Source organism: Patagioenas fasciata, chromosome 11 (genome assembly GCF_037038585.1).
Source record: "Patagioenas fasciata isolate bPatFas1 chromosome 11, bPatFas1.hap1, whole genome shotgun sequence".
Taxonomy (NCBI): domain Eukaryota; kingdom Metazoa; phylum Chordata; class Aves; order Columbiformes; family Columbidae; genus Patagioenas; species Patagioenas fasciata.
This window is the reverse complement of record NC_092530.1, coordinates 26,659,426-26,678,663: the sequence shown is the minus strand read 5'-3', so window position 1 is coordinate 26,678,663 and position 19,238 is coordinate 26,659,426. Positions and strand designations below refer to the sequence as shown.

General features: G+C 55.2%; 2 protein-coding genes across 7 annotated transcripts in view; both read left to right on the top strand.

Annotated features, from left to right (window-relative positions):
* Window positions 1-8,580, top strand: part of EDA (ectodysplasin A) — a 73,739-nt gene extending 65,159 nt beyond the window's left edge. Inside the window, exons 6-8 of one of the 6 annotated variants that reach the window (XM_071813620.1) lie at window positions 174-225; window positions 2,635-2,714; window positions 4,715-8,580. In XM_071813620.1, the coding sequence (XP_071669721.1) occupies window positions 174-225; window positions 2,635-2,714; window positions 4,715-4,966 (384 nt within the window). In that variant the 3' untranslated portion in view covers window positions 4,967-8,580. Of the gene's footprint in view, window positions 1-173; window positions 226-2,625; window positions 2,757-4,714 lie in introns of all 6 variants that reach the window. The other 5 variants (XM_065846610.2, XM_065846609.2, XM_071813619.1 and 2 more) reach the window with 5 other exon arrangements.
* A 2,329-nt stretch (window positions 8,581-10,909) lies between these two features.
* LOC136106556 (transforming growth factor beta activator LRRC32-like) lies at window positions 10,910-13,915 on the top strand. Its single transcript, XM_065846929.2, has 2 exons — window positions 10,910-11,048; window positions 11,889-13,915. The coding sequence occupies exons 1-2, from the start codon at window positions 10,929-10,931 to the stop codon at window positions 13,878-13,880; spliced, it is 2,112 nt and encodes a 703-aa protein (XP_065703001.1). The 5' UTR covers window positions 10,910-10,928; the 3' UTR covers window positions 13,881-13,915.
* The last annotated feature ends 5,323 nt before the right edge of the window (window positions 13,916-19,238 follow it).

Here is a 19,238-nt window from a genome sequence, read left to right as displayed (position 1 = left end):
CTTAACCGTGTTGTAGTCAGCTGCTCTGGTGTTTTTTTCATTTATGAAAGGCACTGGTGCTCTCGGGGTGCTGTCGTGCTCTGTACCGGTCACGGGCTGTGGGGTGTGTGGGGTGACCGTCCCGTGGCGCGGCGTTTCCCATTAACTTGCGGTCCCTCTGGTCTCCTTTGCAGCCAGCTGTGGTCCACCTCCAAGGCCAAGGCTCAGCCATCCAAGTGAAAAATGGTAAGGATCTCATGATTTTGGCAGTTCCTTTTCAGTAAGCCCAACCTGCACACGTAGCCTCGTCTCTGGGTCTAAGCCCATCTTAAAACATGTCCCTGTTGTCCCTGCTGTTGGCCTCCCCTGTCACAGGCTGATTCTCCTGCCCAGAGCCCCTCAGAGAAGTCTCCTCTTGAGTCTCCATCCCCATTTCTCCTGTGTTTCTATTTATCTCCTGGATTACCCTGTGAATCCCAGTAGTTCTGTCGCGCTCAATCTCCCTTCTTGACCCCCAGATACTTGATGTGCCTCCCCCAACCTGCCGCTGTATCAAGGTTTCCCTCTCTGGCCAGCCTTCTTTCCCCCTCTATTCTATTTTAAGCGCTCAGTGTATCCTTTTCCTGTCTCAGCCCCATTAGCCTGTGTTTTTTTCCAGTTTTCCCAGTAATTTATGGCAGGGGAAGGCCGGGCTGTAGCGGGAGGACACAGAGGTGCGCGGCCACCAGCTCCTCCTGCGTTACACTGACATTTCGTGCACACGCGTCCTCTGTGGTCCCTTGTGCATCGCTACCCCCACCAACCTCCTTCAAGCCTCTAAGCTCAAGTCCTGCCGAGCCATTTCACGTCCAGAGGCAGCTCTTTGCTCTCCTCCTTCCTCCCCGGATCCCTCTCCAATTTCTGCTCGAGTTCCTGCTCTTCTTGCCAACAGCTGGGTCTCATTCATTAGCTGCCGCTCACAATGTCTGGGCTGTGTTGTCCCCTGCATCATTGCAGGGGGCCGGACGAGATGATCTTTAAAGGTCCGTTCCAGCCCCAAATATTCTATTATTCTGTAATTCACACCATGCAGCTCCCCGGGGAGCGTGGGCAGCAGCCTCGGGGTGTGTGTGTCCCCAGGCGCCGGGGCAGCAGGGACAGGGCTGCGGGACCCCTGCCCACATTCTGCTGCCCACCGCTTCTGTTCGGAAGGCGGTTTTCTCCCTTTCAGCAGACGTGAGCTGTGATTTTGCACGGTTAGCAGCTGTGCTTGCAGTGGGGTGGGGGAAAGCTCCCCGAAACAGAAAAGGAACAAAATGAGGGGAAAGATGGTGCTTTGCTCAACATTCAGAAAGTAATTATCCCTTTATTAATGGGAAGCCTGGATGTTGACAGAGCGTACGCTGCTCCCTGAGAGTGGGAATTGCCCTGTGAGGGTCCTTCCCTGCTGCTCAGGAACAATCTGACGCCGTGAGCCATTAATTCTGTCCAGCTGGCCGGTGCACAACTGGGGCAGGGAGCTGGGGAGCAGGGGAAGGCTGGGAGGAGAAGGGTTGGATTCTTTAAAACAAGGCACCTACAGAGAACGGCTCTGTCGCCAGCTCATAGCAAAGCACGTCCTCCGGACCTGCTCGTTGGCCCCTCCAGAGAGCAGAATTCTGCTGCCCCCAGCGCCAGAGGACTGGTGGTGGGTCTCTAAACCTCTGACCGTGCTGAGCCACCGCAGTTAGGGACTGATGGGGTGCGACACAGTGCAATTTCATACTGGCTTGTTATTTTGGCTTTTAAACCCCTAGGAAATGTAATGACAAAGCATGTGTTAAAACAAGGCTAGGTAGAAAGTCAAGAATGTTGAAGTCAAAGAATACCAGAATTAAAACCCGTTGTGTGATGCCAGCCTCCATGCACATACATGGTCTAGTCCCGTGGTTGAACATGATTTTTTCCATAATTCTGTTGCCTGTTTTCCCTCAAGGACTAGTGTTTTTCTAGGGATGATCCCAAGGCTTAAAGTGAAGCGCATCATGAGCACATCCTCCTGCCCAGCGGTGCTGGGAGGGGTCAGGCACATTGGCCACGGGTGGTCCCATTCCCATAAGGACGGGAATAGTGGGAAAAAACAGCCTCTGGCCTCTCAGGTGAATTAAGGAAACTTTGCAAGTACCTTATAGTACTGGCGTTGATTTGCATGTGCTGGGGTGTCTGCTCTGGAGTGGGGATGATACCACTTACTTTTGATGGGAACCTGTTTTCAGGCCTTGTAAAACACTCAAATATGATAATAAGCTCAGCTTAGTGTCAGGAGGAGGCAAGCCAGTCTGTACCAGCGCTGGGGTGAACCGGGTGTAGCACAAAAGGCCGTACGCCTGTTTTTCAAGGCTGAGAACTCCTGACGAGGACAAGTAGAGACGCAAATCAGTTGTGCTGCACACTGAACAAAACGGGTGTCCGTCCGCAAGACGTGGTGTCACCTGAGCTATAGAGAGGCATCCAAATTAACGCACCGTGTCCTTTAATTCTGGGATTTTCTTACTGAGTCACTTGACTTTTCGCCTTGAGTCTGTGCCAGCTGTTGTGTATGAAACCTTGACGATGTGACTGTATTTGTGTGCTCCTGCGCTCTTCCTTCTGACGGGTACTGAGTGACTGCCGTTTTCTCATACTGAGATCTTTCAGGTGGAGTCCTCAATGACTGGTCTCGCATCACTATGAACCCCAAGGTGTTTAAGCTGCATGCCCGCAGTGGGGAGCTGGAGGTACTGGTGGACGGCACATACTTCATCTATAGTCAGGTAGAAGTGAGTACGGTCCTAGGCCTAACTCCTATTCTTGTGTTCCAATGGAAGCCTTGCATGAAACCACGAGAGGGCTCCAGACCACTAGCAAATGCCAAGAAACTTGTATGTACTTTTAACCGCTTCGTGCTCTAGGAGATGTGTGTCGGAGGAAGATGTTAGAGTCACGAAGGGCAAGGTCACAAGTTTCGCCGTGACACCAGCTGCGAGAGATTAGTTACCGAAACACAGGCGCCCCGCCACATCCCACATGCCACCGGTGCTTGGCTGTGCCCATCTAAACCTCCTTGCAGAACAAGGGTCCCAGCAGGACGCTGGGCTCTGTGCTTTAAAAGAGATGTAAGAACCAAAACCCGGCCAGCTGGGGATCCTTGTGAAGCGGTGTCACTCTCTGTAAGCGTAGGACTCTCAGCCCCGGGTGGCTTGGCCAAACTCCAGCCCAGGTAACTCCATTTTGCCTCCACCTTCATGTAGCTTCATCCCGACACGATGAGCCAGCAGCCGCATCGTGCAGCGGGGTGGCCCAGCTGCTGCTTCAGCTGGTACCGATGACAGATGTACGGACCTGCTTCTGTAAATTGGGCTAAACAAAGTCATGAATTATCATGATATAATACACAGCTAATTGGTTTCCTCTCCCCATTCAAATAAAAGGCAGGAGATGGGCACTGTTCCCATTGTCTCGCACATCTCTGAGCAGAATTGCTGAGCCCCGTGGGTTATGAGCCGTGGAGCTCTCCCCTTCTAGGGTAGGCAGGGTGTCCACCCCCCATGGACTGAAACACCGTCCAGGTTCTGCGGCAGATTTCAGTCATATGAGAGAGTTTCTGTGTGGCAGCCACGATTAAGCAATTTCCACCTTGTTTCAGGCTTCTGATATCACCTCCTGCTCATGATTTGCCTCTTGTTCAGCCGCCAGCCCCGCTGGGACTGTTCCGAGTCAGATCAAGTGTGGAGGGAGCTGCTCTTGCATGGAACTGCTCACCTGCCTGGTTTGGACGGGGACAGGAAAAATAACTCCCCGTGGGCCAAATAATTATTTCCCCAAGTGCTAATTGCTGGCCACACCGTTGTACCTCTGAAGCTTCTGTCATTTGCAGTCCCTCAAGCAAAAAGGGGACTCAGTTTTGCGCAGCTTCTGTGGTTGCAGGGTGTAGGCTAAGAAGAACTGGCAGGTACACCCAGAACGGCTGGTATTCGTCTAGCGGGAAGCAGCAGCTCCCGGGGGTGACTCCTCTTTGGGTGGGTGTTTCTCAGGCATCTCACAGTTCTTCAGAATCAGTGTGTGGGAGATGGTGAAGTGACGAGTGATGGAGTCGTGGACTCAGGTGCTAGATCACAGAGTTAAACCAGCGCGAACGCTCTAAGGTCATTTCCTTCCGAGCTCTGGAGGCTGGGAGAGTGTTTTCCCTGTAATAGTTGATGCCTTTGAAAGCACCTCGAGTCCCATTGCAAAGAAGGCACCTCCCAGTACATCTTAGGGCATTTTTGATGGCAACACTAAAGGAGGCTCATGGGACCCAGGAAGCAGGACTGGCCAGGTAAGTGAAAGAGGACTTCAGTTAAAGTATTTCTGTTTGTTTGTTGGATGAAAACCTGTTTGTAGCAGATAAGGTTGTCTACGCAGTTTTGTAACGAGGCCTGCGCAGGTTTGTAATTTCTTTTTCCTGCAATAAGCAGGGTCTAAAGCGAGGATTTGTAGCTCAGCCTTAGATACATGGATTCGCGGACGCTTGCATGCTGGTGTGAGTCTGAAGCAGAAGGCAGAGTTTCCTCCTGTCTGGTTGGTTTGGGGTTCTTTCTGCCTCGAACAAGTCACCTCCCGTGGTGTAGGTGTCCCGGGCCAAGGCAGGGATTGTTAGCGGAGAGGAACGTATGTGTACACACTGAAAGGAACGTGGACTTGTTCCATGTGCACAAAACCACCCCCTAATGCCTTTCTTCTTCCTGCTTCACATCAGGTGTACTACATAAACTTCACAGATTTTGCCAGCTACGAGGTGGTGGTGGATGAAAAGCCCTTTCTGCAGTGCACTCGGAGTATCGAGACCGGCAAGACCAACTTCAACACCTGCTACACGGCCGGGGTCTGCCTCCTCAAAGCCAGGCAGAAGATCGCTGTGAAGATGGTCCATGCTGACATCTCCATCAACATGAGCAAGCACACAACCTTCTTTGGGGCCATACGCCTAGGAGATGCGCCAGCATCCTAAGATGAACTCGGGCACGTCCAAGGAGACTCGCAGAACTGCACCGTGCTGCTGTTCATAAGCGTTATCAGTATTTCAGGGGGTTCTGTAATCCGGCCATAAAGAAAACTGATCCAGAGCTATTTATTCCTATATGTGAATGCGGGAAGCACAATTGTCTTCGGTGACTTGCATGGAGACTTGGATCAAAAAACCAAAAAATAAGCGTTGTGAGGAAGAAAGGCTGTTGTGTCTGCCTTGTCTCAGTATTTCAAGTATTACTGCACTGATGTTTGCTCTGTGATCTTCACCGAGGCTTGTTGGGAGCGGTGTGGGTCTCTGCTTTCATGTTGCACTAGCAAGAGCATCCCAGGCGGTCGCGGGAGAAGCCGGACTCGTGTCCACCGTGTCCTACCCAGGCGCTCCTGCTTCTGCACGCTAACGAAAGGCAAGGAAAAGGGAAAAAGGGGGGGGTTCTGGTTTTCTGCCTTCCCAGTCCGAACTGGGGTGCAGAGGGAGGGGAACAGGACGGGGCCGGGGGTGTTTCCGTCCACCCTTGGGGCGCGGGTGGCGAAGTGCGGGGACCGAGGGCGCGGGATGGGGCTGCGAAGCCGCCGGCGCGAGGGGAAGGGGAATTTTTCAGGCTTAGCATGTGGGAAACGGCCCCCACGGCCCAGAAATCACAGCGTCCCAAAGCCAATGCCGGTTGCCGGTTCCAGAGCCCCCGCTGTTGTCAGCCCCCGGCGCTGCCCCCGGCGCTGCCCCCGGCGCGCCTGCCCCGCGGGGCTGTCCTGGAGCGCTGCTGCTGTTAGCGCCGGGCTCTGGTTTGTTCTTTGGGTCCTTTTTTATTTGTTGTCTTTTGAATTAACGTTTTGCAAACCAGAACGCATTTCTCCAGGCTTTAGAGCAGACACGAGTACTTGTGGAAACACTCTGAAGAAGTTTGTCATGTTTAAGAATAAAATTATTCAAACAGGATTTTTTTTTCTGTTTTAATAGTAGCTGTCCTGCTTTTAGATGTGGGTTTTGCCCTTCCTCTCCCACCCCTTTCCTTTTGGCACCCTTCTACCTAAAACGCTCTAATAAGTGGTGATGGAGTCTTTAGCAAAAAAAATCACCCAAGTATTTTAAAAGCCTGGTCCAGCATGAAGTCACCACTTTTCTTTTCTCCGAGCCCTGCTGAGTCTGGTCATAACCCGATTGCTGGTGACTAATGGAAGAGCTGGGACACTATTGTTTCTTTTGGCTTCTTGAGCAACTCTCTCCCGTTACCTCCCTCCAGCTGGGGAGACCTAAAGCTATAAGATGTGCTGGAGCTGAGGAAGAGGCTGAAGCGATAATTGCTCTTTTGTGTCGTGCCCTGGGTTGTGCTTGGTCGCATTGTTGTTTGTGTGTTTGTTTAATCGGATTTCTTTTCAGAGCATTTTTTTTTCCTCTTTAAAAAGTAAAGAGGGTAGTGAAGTTCCAGCCTATGTAGCAAACGGGACAAGCCCCAAACCGATGTCTTGGTGGCAATGAGCTCCATCTCCGAGCAGAGGTGGCTCAGGGTTGTCACCCGCGGGGAGGAGGGACGTGTCCCAGCCCCGTGCTGGAGCGGCACAAGGGTCCGGCCTGGCTGGAGCGTTCTTGGCTCCATCGCTTTTCCCCGGCCGTAGCGAGTGATCTCGCTTGCCAAGTATTGCTGTTATTGAGAGATAAATATTTCTTGGGGGCACCCAGCTTTGGCCACGGCCTCGCTATTCACAGGAGGCGTGCAGTTTGTAAAATAACTGCATGAAAAATTGCCTGCTATTCCTTTTTTCAATATGTTCTCCTCCTTTCTAGCCTTAACATGTTGGACTAGCAAGAGCCTTAGGGGCACTTACCCAGTCTTTGTGGTTTGTTTCCTTTAAAATGGATTAAGAAGGACATGTTCCTCTGACAAGAATGAGTTGGGACAACTGTGTATAGTTGAGAACATGAAACAAATCATTAACAGGATTGCTTTAGAATACAGCCTGAGCAGCAAGGCTTAGGGCCGGCATGAATAAGGCGGTGAGTCGGGAGAGCGCGGTGGATGGAGTTTGCATTCCTTGTCCCCCGCTGCCGGGACGTGGGACATGGGACGTGGGACGTGGGACGTGGGACGTGCTCCCGGCTCCGGCTGCGGGCATGGGGAGGCAGGACCTCGTTTCTGTAGGAGCCCCACACGTCGCTGTCGTTCCCTCGCTGGACTTGCCCGGGACGCGGGAGGAGAGCGGGAGCGATCGGGTCCTGCCGCCCCCGTTGCCGCGATGCTGATGGGGTTGTTCTGGTATTTGCGTTACACCAAAGCTGGGTGGAGCTGAGCTGGAGACCTGGAGTTGGAGTTGGAGAGCAGAGGATGCCTGCTGACAGCTAGTGGCCTTCATAGGAGAACGTGTTCGTCCCTGGGATGAGCAGATCACTGGTCCTTTGGCAGCCATGGAGAGACTTTACACTTGAAACCCTTTGGCCTCTCTAGCAACAAATTGTCATTAGTGAAGTATTCCAGCGCAGGTTACCAGGCTGTAGCATAGCTCCTTCTAGATGGTGCTCCTGCGGAGGGGGTCCTGCCATTCTTGGTGCCTCTCGCCCTTAACAGGAGCCGAAAAGGCCTGGAAGCGGTTCCAGGGCGGGGAGGGGGATGCGTACGGGAGGTTTTAACGCACCCCAGCGGGAACAGGGCCTTGCTCTGGTCTTCCCCTCTGGTGTCTTTGAATGCTGATGTCTCTCGGTTCCTGCTCTGGTTGGGAAGGTGCTTCATTTCCCGACCAAGGTCTGCGTATCCGACACGGTGGACACAAAGCCGACTTTGCCGTGTGCCAGCCATCCCCTCCGGTGGTGCTTTTGCCTCTGCTCCTACCTACATGCCTTGGCTCTGCTGCCCAACTTTGGGCTGGGCTCCAGCTGCACAAGTGTTGGGAGCAGCTCGTGGGTACATAACGCATTGTCAAACCCTTCTCCCTCCCCAGCTCCTCTGCACAGACACAGTTTCTAGGGAAGCCAGCTCGGCTGTGGTGTTCTGGGCCCTTGTTGAGGGAACGCTTCCCTTCAGTAAAGGCTTTAAGTCATGGCTTCCTACCCAAAACTACCTGGCTCTTTCTTCCCTCCAGCGCCTTTCCCACCCAGGTCAGCAGTTGTGGTCTCCCTGCCACCCCCTGTCCCCATCTGGGGACTTGGCATCATCCTTCCACTGACTTAGGCAAGGCCACCTGAGGATGGAGATGACCAAAGTACATTGGCTTGTTCATGGTCCTTCCCCTCTTCCTGGTAAGAAGCAGAGCACGGGGTGTCCTTTCCCGTCCCTGCGGGCCGGTGGCACCTGCCCTGGCTGCTGTCCTCGCACAGGCTTTGGGGGATGGGGAAGGGACAACCACCCCCGGCCACCCCTCCCAGGCTGGGGTGAAGCCTCTGGGTCCCCAACACGAGCAGAATGGGAGAGGAGCTGTGGGAAGAGACGCGACTGCTCCTTTCCCTATCAAAGCTGCACGGTGATAAACTCATGATGCTGTTTCGTGCTTCGACATCTTTATTCCAGACACTATCTGTATATAAAATATACATAATGTATATAAATTAGGATGTAAGTTTATGTAAATTGTCAATATTTTCTTTGCAAATAAAGCTTTTTTTCCTGATCTCGGTGTTCTGGGTGGGACTTCCTTCCCCAGCCAAAGCAGGAGTTTCTGTGGCGGGTCTTCTGGTGGTGCTTGTGCCATGGGACGTGGCTGAAAGGCAAAGTGTCCCTGTCCTTCGGGGACTGTTTGATACACAGGCGCTGTGGCTGCTGATGCGAGAGGCCCCGGTCCCCTGGTCGGGCTCAGAGCTGCTCAGCGTCTGCCCGGGGGAAAGCACAGAGAACAGCATTGCTGTCACCACGTATGCTGGGGAGGAAATATGGATCTGATATATAGAGACAGCCAGGTACGCTTCTGCTTCCTTAATGCCCAGGCTGGGAGCGAGGGTCTGTCACCCCCCAGTGCGGCTGTGACATTGGCCAGGTGCCTTTATCCTGCCTTCATCCTGCTGTTATTCGTCCTGTCTTTTTGAGAGGTGAAAGCTTTTGGGGGAACAGAGGCATCACTCCTTAACGAACCCCTCTGGAATGTGGGAGCCAGCTTGGAGGCCAGGAGAGGCAAGGACGGGATGCTCCGGGATGCGCAGGAGCCAATCTCCCCGTTCACGCTGTGTGATTCACTCCACCTGCAGCACAGTCTGTGAAAAGCCTCTGGGTATTTATGTGCAGGGTCCTTGGACGGCTCTTGGTGCGTGAAAAGCCTCTGGGTGTTTATTTGCAGGGTCCTTGGACGGCTCTCGGTCCACACCGGGCTCGCGCCGCCAGCCACTCCTGCAAAGGGAGTTCACAGCCTTGGGATGCAAATGCCCAGGGATTCTCCGCAGAAGTCCCTGAGCAAAATCAGGGACTTTCAGCTGATTTCATCGGCCGTGCCTGCCATGCAGATCCATGCCCAGCAGTTTGGGGTGCAGGGAGGAGAGGGCTGGGGTTCCCCCGGCGAGGCGGTGCCGGGGGCTGGAGCACTCGGTGCCGTTCCTCCCGGTGTCACCTTCCACTTTCGGGGCTCCGCTGGTGGGAGATGAGGGACCGCAAAGGTTCATCCAGAGGTCGGTGTTTCCCTGGCTGGAGCCCTGCAGGATTTCACATCTGCGCGGATGTGCTCAGCCCACACCTCCGAAAACGACGGCGGGATGCTGGCTGCTACCGGAGCCCCATCCAGCACGGTGGGCATCAGCCACAGACACCGGCCCTGGCCTCCGGGCTGGCTGTCACCACTGTGCCTGCCCCGGCTGGTTGGTGACAGTGGCTCAAGGCTGAACCACATCCCGGAGGTGACAAATGTCCTCACCGTGCCAGCTGTCAGGTGGGCAACAGCAGCAGAAGCCAAGCTGCTGCATCTTCCAGATGTGTATGTAGGTGTGTATGTATCTCTACTTATATTTTTTCCTATATATGTATATATATATATTTTTGGGGGTTTTTTTCTGCCAGACCCATCTAGGGCTGGAGCAGCAGCTCTACAGCTGAAACTACAGCAAACGCATCCCTGGGCAGCTGTGCAGCAGCCTGGAGGTGCTCATCGGATGGGAAGGGAATTGGCCACAATAAGCCAAAAGCCCCAAAGGCGTGTGTTCTGCAGAACACCCCATGAAGCACGCACGGACCATGTCCCTGGGTGGTGTGTGCCACTTCTAGGTGGCACAGGGACATGGAGATGTCCCCGCAAAAATATCCCTGTGGGTGGGGTGCAGCTCTGGGTGCCCCGAAACCACCTGGAGCTGCTGCAGGGAAAGTCCCTGCAGGTCCCTGCCCTGGGCGAAGAGGTGACCCGGCAGCTGTTCCCCAAGCCTGGCCCCCTGGGACACGGGGATGTGGCAGCAAGGGCATGGGCAGCACTGGGGAGGAGGAGGAGGAACAGGAGGAGGAAGGTGATGGCAGCTCTGCCCTTCCCACTGGGAATGGGTGGCAAAGCCTAGGGATCTGGTGCTTCACATCGGAGGGGACGGTCCAGCTGCCACCAGGAGCTCAGTCCCTGGCTGAGGAGCCATCACTGGCTGCTCCTGGTGTCCTTGTCACCAGGTGCTGGCACCAGGCACAGCCTGGCCCTGGCACAGGCAGAGAAAGCTGGAGGAAGAGCCGCTCCAGGCAGGGGAACTCCCCAAAAACCTCTCGGCTTTCCCAAGTACCACCTCTGCCTTGGATGTCATTGCTGGCGGTGGGTCCAGCCCATCACCTGAGCGCCGGTGCAGCCCATCCCGCCCGTTTCTCTTTCCCTTCCTTGTGGCTTTCTGTGCTGTTTTTCCCCCTCTGCAATCTTTATGTCTTTCTTTTCCCACTTCCGTAGCTACAAACACCCACATGCCTTATCTCCTTCCCCCGTCCCATCCTGAAACCTATTTATACGCAGCCCGGCTCCTGCCCGAGAGCACTGGAGGAGCAGGACGGGGCTGGCAGCGCCCGCAGCCCAACATGCTCTTGTTTGAACACCGGCTGGATGAGAGAGGATGTTTGCTGCTCTGGCTGCTCCCGTCTGTGCTCAGAGCCCAGCCTAACTGGGACGCAAAGCCCAGCTCCACGCCGTGCCAGCAGGTAAGGCTGGGATGGCCCCAGCAGCATCGCTAGGGCTGAGCATCCCTCTGTGCATCTCCCCGCCGCTCTCATCTCCCTCCACCCACCATCTCTGTAACCTTCCCAGCTTTGACCTGCTCTCCTGTCTAGCCGGTGTCCCCAGCGCCCAGCTGCTCCCATGTCCCCACCGTGCTGGTGGCACCTTCCAGCAGTCCCTGCCATGGGGATGTCACCTCGAGATGCTTGCTGACAGGCAGGATGGAGTGCAGGGTCTCACAAGGATTCAGAGAGCAGCCATGGATGTTAGCAAGGTCATTGGGAGCCTGGACGTGGAGGGGACCTTTTTTAGCACCCCCCCCCCGCCACATTCGTGGCGGGGGGGGGGTGCTAAAAAAGGTCCCCTCCACGTCCAGGCTCCTGATTCCAAACAGGTGGAGGAAAACAATTGGAAGTTGGATCCCACCAGGACAGTGCCCTTCCCTATCCAGGATAGGGATGCTCTGGACCAGCCCCTGGGCTGTCCCAATGCCCTCCCAAAGCTGGGCTTGCCCCACCAGCCTGTTGCATCTCCAGTGCTTACACTACTTTTTTGCCCATTTTGCTTGCTGAGATGCATAGGAGGACAGGGTGGGGTGGCAGAGGCTGAGCCTTCTCCTTGCTCCATCAGAAATAACGCAGCAGTGTCTCGGAAATCCCACCTTAACCCTGGCGACAAACCCCTTTGTCTCTAAGCAGTGGCTTTAGGTGGACTGTCCCCTTCCCAGGCTGGTGCTCATGTCCACGTTGCTGGTGCCCATCTTGGACAGAGCTGGCATGGCTGGAGCCCCATTCATGCTGATGGCTTCTCCCCTCTCTCTGCAGAGCCCCACCAAGGTGTCTTGCAAAGGAGTTGGCCTGCGCAACCTTCCACAGGAGCTTGGCCAAGGAGTTAAGTACCTCGAGCTCTCTGACAACTTCATCCGAAACCTGTCGAGCAGCCACATACCAGGGTTTGGGCAGCTGGAGCACCTGGACCTGTGCTCCAACCAGCTGGAAGCCGTGTCGGACACGACCCTGGCTCAGCTGCCCCAGCTCCGCTCTCTCCTGCTGGGATCAAATCACCTGGACCGCAATTACCTGGCTAACGGGCGAGCCTTCCGTCTGCTCAGGAACATAGAGGTCCTGGACCTGTCAGCAAATAATCTGGAGAGCCACATGGCAGGCTGGTACGTCAGGAACCTCACCAGGCTGAGGATGCTGGATCTCTCCGGGAATAAGATGACCAAGCTGCCAGCCGGCATCTTCTGGAGCGCGCCAGGGCTGCGCGAGCTCGACCTCAGCAACAACTACATCATGGAAATCGAGGAGGGAGTTTTTGAGTCTCTGGAAGAGCTGGAGGTGGTGAATTTGGCTCTGAATTCTCTCCACTGCATCTCTGGCTTCAGCCTCAGGCAGCTGCGGGTTTTAAATCTCAGCCACAACGCCCTGGAGCTCTTTGTCTGGGAGGAGGGAGCGGAGCCCTATCTGCTTCAAGTGCTCGACTTGAGCCATAACAGACTCCTCTCTTTCCCAGAGCTCCCCAAAGCCCATTATCTCACCCATTTAAACCTCTCCAACAACCTTATTGCTTCCCTGCTCCCAGGCTCACACCAGCCGGAGGAGTTTGCGCTTCCCTACAAGGAGCTGACGAGGTTTAACAGGACCTTGCCTGGCACGGCCGGGCTGACGCGTGTCACTGACTTGGATCTCAGCAATAACCAGCTGCAGGTGTTCCCGCTGACCGTCTTCCACGGCCTCGGCTCCCTGCACACCCTCAGCCTGGCCAGGAACTGTCTCCAGGAGGTGGTCGGGGAGGCGCTGGCCGGTGGCACTGAGCCCGGCGACCACTCGCCCACAGCCCCGGCGCGCGTTGTCCTGTCCGTGCGGTCGCTGGACCTCCACGGCAATGCCATCCACGCGCTGCCGTCGTGGTTTTTCCCCTCTCTGCCTCAGCTGGAAACGATCGATCTGGGCTCCAACAGCCTCCAGCCTTGCAAGAGCCACAGGAGCGATCGGGAGGGGAATTTGGGAGCTGGGTTGTCACACGTACCAGCCCCAGGGGGCACCTGCACCCCCTTCTACAACGTGCCTCACTTGAAGCATCTGAGCCTTTGCAAGAACAACATCAGCAAGCTGCAGCCTTACGCCTTCCACCGGACCTCACTGCTCTCCCTGGACCTGTCGGGGAACAGGGACTTGCTGGTGCCAAGGGAGGCCCTGGGGGGACTGGAATTGTCCCTGCAGAAACTCTCATTGAGGGACAACCAGATGGACGACAGCAAGGCAGAGCTGCCCTGCATGGCCACGCTCAAGCTCTTGGACCTCTCTGGCAATAACCTGAGCCTCTTGCCCGCGGGGCTTTTCTGCTCCCCGCTGGAGAGCCTGGACATCCGCAATAACAGCCTGTTGACGCTGGACAAGCCGGTGGGCGCCCGCTGGTCCCGCAGCCTGCGGGACTTGTCCATCGCTGGAAACCCCTTTGGCTGCTGCTCGCTGGGCTGGCTGGACGCGCTGCGGGCGGCCGGCGTGGGCGTGCGGGACCTGGACCAAACCCTCTGCTCCTACCGGGACGGGAGCAGGAACTTCTCAGCCAAAATAACCAGCAGCCCTTGGTGGCTTTGTCCGCGTCCCAAGGACACCAGCTCCCTGGCTCTGCTCGTGGTCATGATGAGCCTTTTGTTTCTCAGCTCCGGGGTTTGCTGCCTTCTCAAGAAAGGGCAGAAGGTGCCAGGGCATGGGGGACTCTGCAGCAACAGGGCGAGGGTCTTCCCCCTCCATCCCAAAATCGAGGAGCCAGCCGAGGTGAAGCCAGCAGAGAACATCACCAAAGTGTAGCCCAGCCCTGGGGAGCAGGAACTGTAGTGATGGGTCAGAACTCTAATTATTTTTTAATAATATTAATAATATTATTGTATTTCAGACCTCCTTCCCTCAACACTGTCCTTTGTGTGTTTTGCAAACCCAATAAAGGGAGAGTGGTTGGTGCTGAGCTCTGGTCCAGGCAGAGGTGATCCCTCTCAAGAGGGAAGATGTCCCCAGCTCCTTTGTTCCCTGCATAAAATCAAACACGCTGTAAGCAATTTTGGGTGGGTTTTCTGCCCTGCCATCACACATTCACATCACCCATGACAAGAAACCAAGGCCCGGGCTGCTCAGATTGACCTGGCCGCCCCCTGAACCTACCAAGTGCTGTTAGTGGAAAGGGAATTGTCTCCATTGAGACCACCTGAGGGTTTCACAGCTTTGCCAGCTGTCACTATTTGCCTTTTAAATAGGTTTAATAGCTGGGTTAAGTACCTGCTGTTGCTCCCAAGTCTGAAATGGTGCCTGTTGCTGGTGGGTTAGGATGAGAGGAAGTTTCTGCAGGATCCTACATGCTTCTCTCCTGCTTCATCCTGCCGAGATGTCATCTGAGTGATGCTGTGAGGTTGGCAGGGCTTAAAATGACACCAAGATAATGAGAATGAAAGAGAAAAACCCCGTCTTTTGCTGTCCCTGGCTCTGTGAAGTGGGTGCAGGACGTTCCAGCCTGGGCTCCCGAGTCAATGGCAGCAGGGACAGCTCGGCCCTCAACACAGGGGTAAGCGCTGTGGTCCCCAGGCTGTTGTCACAGTGGGATGTGATGCAGGATGGCTGTTGTTGTTGTGGTGTGATGCTCCCTGTCTGTGCACAAACAGCTGTCCGTCTGTCCCAGGTGTGACATGTCCAGCTTACCAGGACAGCAGCCAGATGCCCAACAAGCACCTGAAAGGCTTTTCCTTCTTTTTGGTGCCACCTTACAAGTCCCCAGCTCCCCCAGGCCACGTCCTTGGCCACACACCTGTGGGGTTAGAGGCTGCGAGAGCAGAAGGGCTTGGAAGTCACTTAAAATCCCAATTACTTAACTTCTTTTTTTCTTTCTCCTTTCACGCTTATTGTGGTTTTACTATGAACCAAAGGGTATTTTTGCCGTAGACGTACACCTTCCCCACGCTGCTCACGTTGCTGCAGGTTTGCTGGGCATCCGCCTCCCTGGGGACTCCTCTGATGGCCCCGTGTTTCCGCCCCTGCCTCAGTTTCCCTTTGATCTGACACCCTGTTCCAGTGCAGGTCCCAGCTGATGTCACCAGCTGCCGTAGCGTGTCCCCCACATCACTTCTGCACTTCTCCTCAGCGGGGTCCCCTGTCCCCAGGTGGCTCCCCAGCTCCCTGTGGCAGGGACGTGCTGTCCTGTGCGCCCAAGAAGCAGCAGGTGGGTGAGCTCAGCCCATCCCCAAAGCCATGGCAGCCTCACCCTCAGCCTGAGTGCTTGGTGACATTACAGGGACACCCCCTGGGGCTGCCTGGCCAGACCCCAAACTGCCGCTGCTGCCTTGGGTGGGTGTTTCTGGTGCATTTTGTCTGTTCCTCATTTAAACCCCCTCCCAAGCTGTACTTTCCGTGCCCATCGCCATCAGATCTCCTGCCCTTTGTGCCGCTTCTTCACCGGTTCCCACCAGTTTCTTCCTCTCCTTAAGGCTTGCGGAGGGCTGGAGCCTCATAGCCACCAGGGCTGGGGAACTGATGGGGACACCAGTACCACCCCGTGCTTAGTCTGGGCTTACTGGGTGCTCTGGAGCTGTGTTTATCCAGCGCTGCTGACATGGGTTGCATCAAGTCCCCATGGGCCAGCTGCAGTTGGTGGTTGACCCGTGTGGGGACAGCGAGCTGTTGAGGGCCCCAAGTTTTCTCCAGGGATTAGAGCATCTGGACTAAAAATAAGAGATCCTGGGATTGGTTTTACCCTGCAGGGAAGGCCAAAAATGTCGCATTTTAGTGTCAAGCTGTAAGGCAGGAGGAGTATAAATTTTGGTCTGAAAAAGAGAAAAAGGCAGCCGTGGTTAAAATACTGTGACCGTTTACAAATTTTTCTAGAGAACTAGTTGAGAAATCTAACAAAACTCATTCTTTCCAGTGGAAAGCTTCCACATTTCACTGGATCTGCATTTTCAAAGAAAAATAGATCTTATCAAAAATTTCCAACTAGCTATTCCGCTAACTCATGCGGAAATTACCTTGTCTGTAACTACCTTCAGTTAGAGGACTTGTTCTTTATCTCCTTTTCCCCTTTTTCTCCATGGAGATGAGAGCCAGAGCTGCAGGATCGCCCGATCGCTGGGACAGGGCTCCTCGTTCCCTGGGCTCCTCGTCCTCTGAGCAATGGGTTTAGAGGGAGCACAGGTCAGCCTAAATCAGCCTAAATCTCCCCAAATCTCTGTTGTAAGCTAATGCAAGATAATGAGCTCTAGGCTGTTGCAAGGTGTGGAGCGGCCAGAGCAGAACTCAGGTAAGTCCACGTCAGTGCTCAGACAGCAGCAGAATGGCTGTTCATGTTAATTTTGTTTATTTTTTCTATTTTTTGCTGATATTGCCGCAATACGTGTTCCCAAATGCGGTTGATCTCGTAAACCACGGTCCTCTTACCCGGCTCCCCGCAGCCGGGTGGTTTTTGTGTGCTCCTGGCTAATGCAACACTTGCTCTGCAGCTTCGGGATGGGGCAGCAGGCTGGTGGCAGTGGCTTGTCCCCATGTGTCACCTCTGGGCCACCAGCTCGCCTGTCCCTCCCGTTCTGCTGCTGCTTTCCATTATCTCGCTGCCACAGCTGCTGTGCGTGACTCAACGGAGCTCGCCGGCAGCTGTTTCCAGCCCGGTCGGTGAGGTTGGGCATGTGATTCATGGCACTTTCTTTGTCTCTGGTGGGGCTCCAGCCAGGCTGGGACCTGCCACCAGCCCCTCCAGCGCGGGGACCTTCACCCAGAGGAGACTCTGGCGGGAACAGATGAGGAACGTGGCTGCCAACGTCTCCCCAGCCTTGCAAAATCCTCCGTTGCCTCCTGCGGCACCGCTTGCCCGGGCTGCTGGGGGGAATGCAGATGCTGACAGATGTGCTGCAGCTGGATGCCCCAGCCCAGCTGTCCCTGGGGACAGGGTGTGCTGCAGAGCCCACTGTGCCTGCCGTAGGACAGTGTCACGGCCGCAGGCAGCCCAGGTCACAGCGGCTCCAGGGGTGTCACCAGGTCCTCTGTCTCCTCACAGCTTGAAGCCACAGTCCCTGGTCCCAGCAAGGGGACATTTCTATGGATGCAGATGGGAGCAGCATCGTGGTGAGGGCATGAAGCCACGGGACCAGGAGAACCCATCCTGTGGTGAGGTCACCGACTCCAGCGTGACATCGGAAAGAGGAAGGAGGACGGTTTCGCTAAAGGAAAGCAGCCATCTGCAGCAGGACGGTCACCTCGCACCCTGGGTGGCCCTCACTGGTGTCCCCAGCCTGCGGAGGGGACGGAATGCTCTGAGGTGCCAGCCCACAGCAGGGACCCCGTCTACAACCTCTGGGACACGGCTGGAGCGCACGACCTGCATCCTCAACAGGACGTCAGCGCCACATGACACCGTGCCACCACCGCCTGTGTCACCGCAACCGGCACTGTCACAGCCTCCCAGGCAAAGGGGTGTGGGTCCTCAGGTGGTGGGGGAGCGCTGAGGTCACCGAGGGCTTGAGGGGACAATGAGCACATTGGTGGCAGGGGAACACCTGGAATGTCCTCGTAGGAAGCTGCCTCAAAGCCAAAAGCTGTTGCAAGCTGGGATGGTACGTGGGGTTGTAGCACGGAGGGTGTTGGTCTCGTCTTCCAAATAATAAGTGACAGGGCCAGACAAAACGGCCTCAAGTTGCGCCAGGGGAGGTTGAGGTTGGATGTGGGGAACAATTTCTTCCCCAAAGGGCTGTGGGGCATTGGAACAGGCTGCCCAGGGCAGTGCTGGAGTCACCATCCCTGGAGGGCTGGACAGATGGACAGGAGGTTCTCAGGACATGGGGCAGTGCCGGGGGTGGGTTATGGTTGGACTCGATGATCTTGAGGGCCTTGTCCAACTAAAATGGTTCTGTAATTCCATGCAGAGGGTTCCCGCGTAGTTACACAGGTCACAAAACACCCGTGGGCGTTTCCTTTGGCCCCTGTCTGAGCCTCAGTAGCGGAGGACACAAAACTTTGGCCATCCAGGACAACTATTCGATATCTCTCCACTAATTAATCCCAGGAGCAAATTCTGTGTGCAGGAAAGCCCTGACCCAGCGGCAGGTCTTCTTCTGCCTCTTCCTCCTGGAGCTTTCCCCTCCTGGCCGTGTCCCCAGGGCAGCCACCCCCAGTCGGTGGGGGACATCTCCCAGTGTCCCTCCCGGCTCCTCTCCTGCTCCCCCTGGCCTTTCCCTCCGCTCTGCACCCACAGACGAGTCCCTGGCTGCACTGTGTCCCGCGGCGGCTCTTGTGGAAGGGGGAAGCCTTTCCCCTGGCTGGGGATCCCCTCCTGCCCTCCTCCTTCCCCAAGAGAGACCCGACGCGGAAGGGGAAGGGGTATTTTTAGCACTTACCCTATGGTTGTTTCAAGAGTTGAGCTAAGAGGAATTGACACGAAATGAAGGATTACTTTTGCTATAAAAGGAAACTGGTTTTTTTCTTCTTTTTTTTTTTTTTTTTCTCCTTCCACTAATTCATGGCAAAGACTTTTCTGTGAAGAGGGCTTGGTAAAAATCACCTTTTGTAGGAGGCAGCAAGTTGGAACAGGAGACTGGCATCAGAAATCATAGATAGGATCACAGAATGGTTTGGGTCGGAAGGGACCTTAAAGATCATCCAGTTCCAACCCTCTGGCCATGGGCTGGGACACCTTCCACTAGACGGGGTTGCTCAGTGCCCAACCTGGCCTTGAACCCTTCCAGGCATGGGGACACAGGACGCTGTTCCCAACGCTGGATTTGGAGACCTTGCCCAGTGCCCACAGTAACCTCGCATTCCAGATCTCAAGCCCATTTGAGATGCTCCAGCTCCCAGACTAAGAGAAGATGGTGGCCTTTGAAAGCAAAAGCACTGGCCAGAAGGTGGCAATATCCCCTCTCCTTTCTGGGCCTGGCAGAGATGAGGCAGAATGATGGTAAATGGGAGGCACTGGAGTCCCTGCATCCCTCTGGCTGGAGAAGGCAGTGGCTGGTGGGACATGCCCAGCGCATGGGATTGCATTTGCTTGGCAACTCCTGCCTTGCACCTGCTTCATCGAATTACTGTCCTTCCTCTGCCCACGGAGCACATGATGCCCCAAAAAAAGCCCCCAGGCACCTCCCCATCCTGACAAAAAGCAGCTTTTCCTGCTCAGAAAATTCCTAATCCCTCCAGAAG

Bases quoted from the DNA above. Each gene is read 5' to 3' on its own strand.
- LOC136106556 (XM_065846929.2), top strand. From the start codon at position 10,929: ATGCTCTTGTTTGAACACCGGCTGGATGAGAGAGGATGTTTGCTGCTC. The intron at 11,049-11,888 runs GTAAGGCTGGGA...CTCTCTCTGCAG, and splicing joins GCTCCACGCCGTGCCAGCAG to AGCCCCACCAAGGTGTCTTG.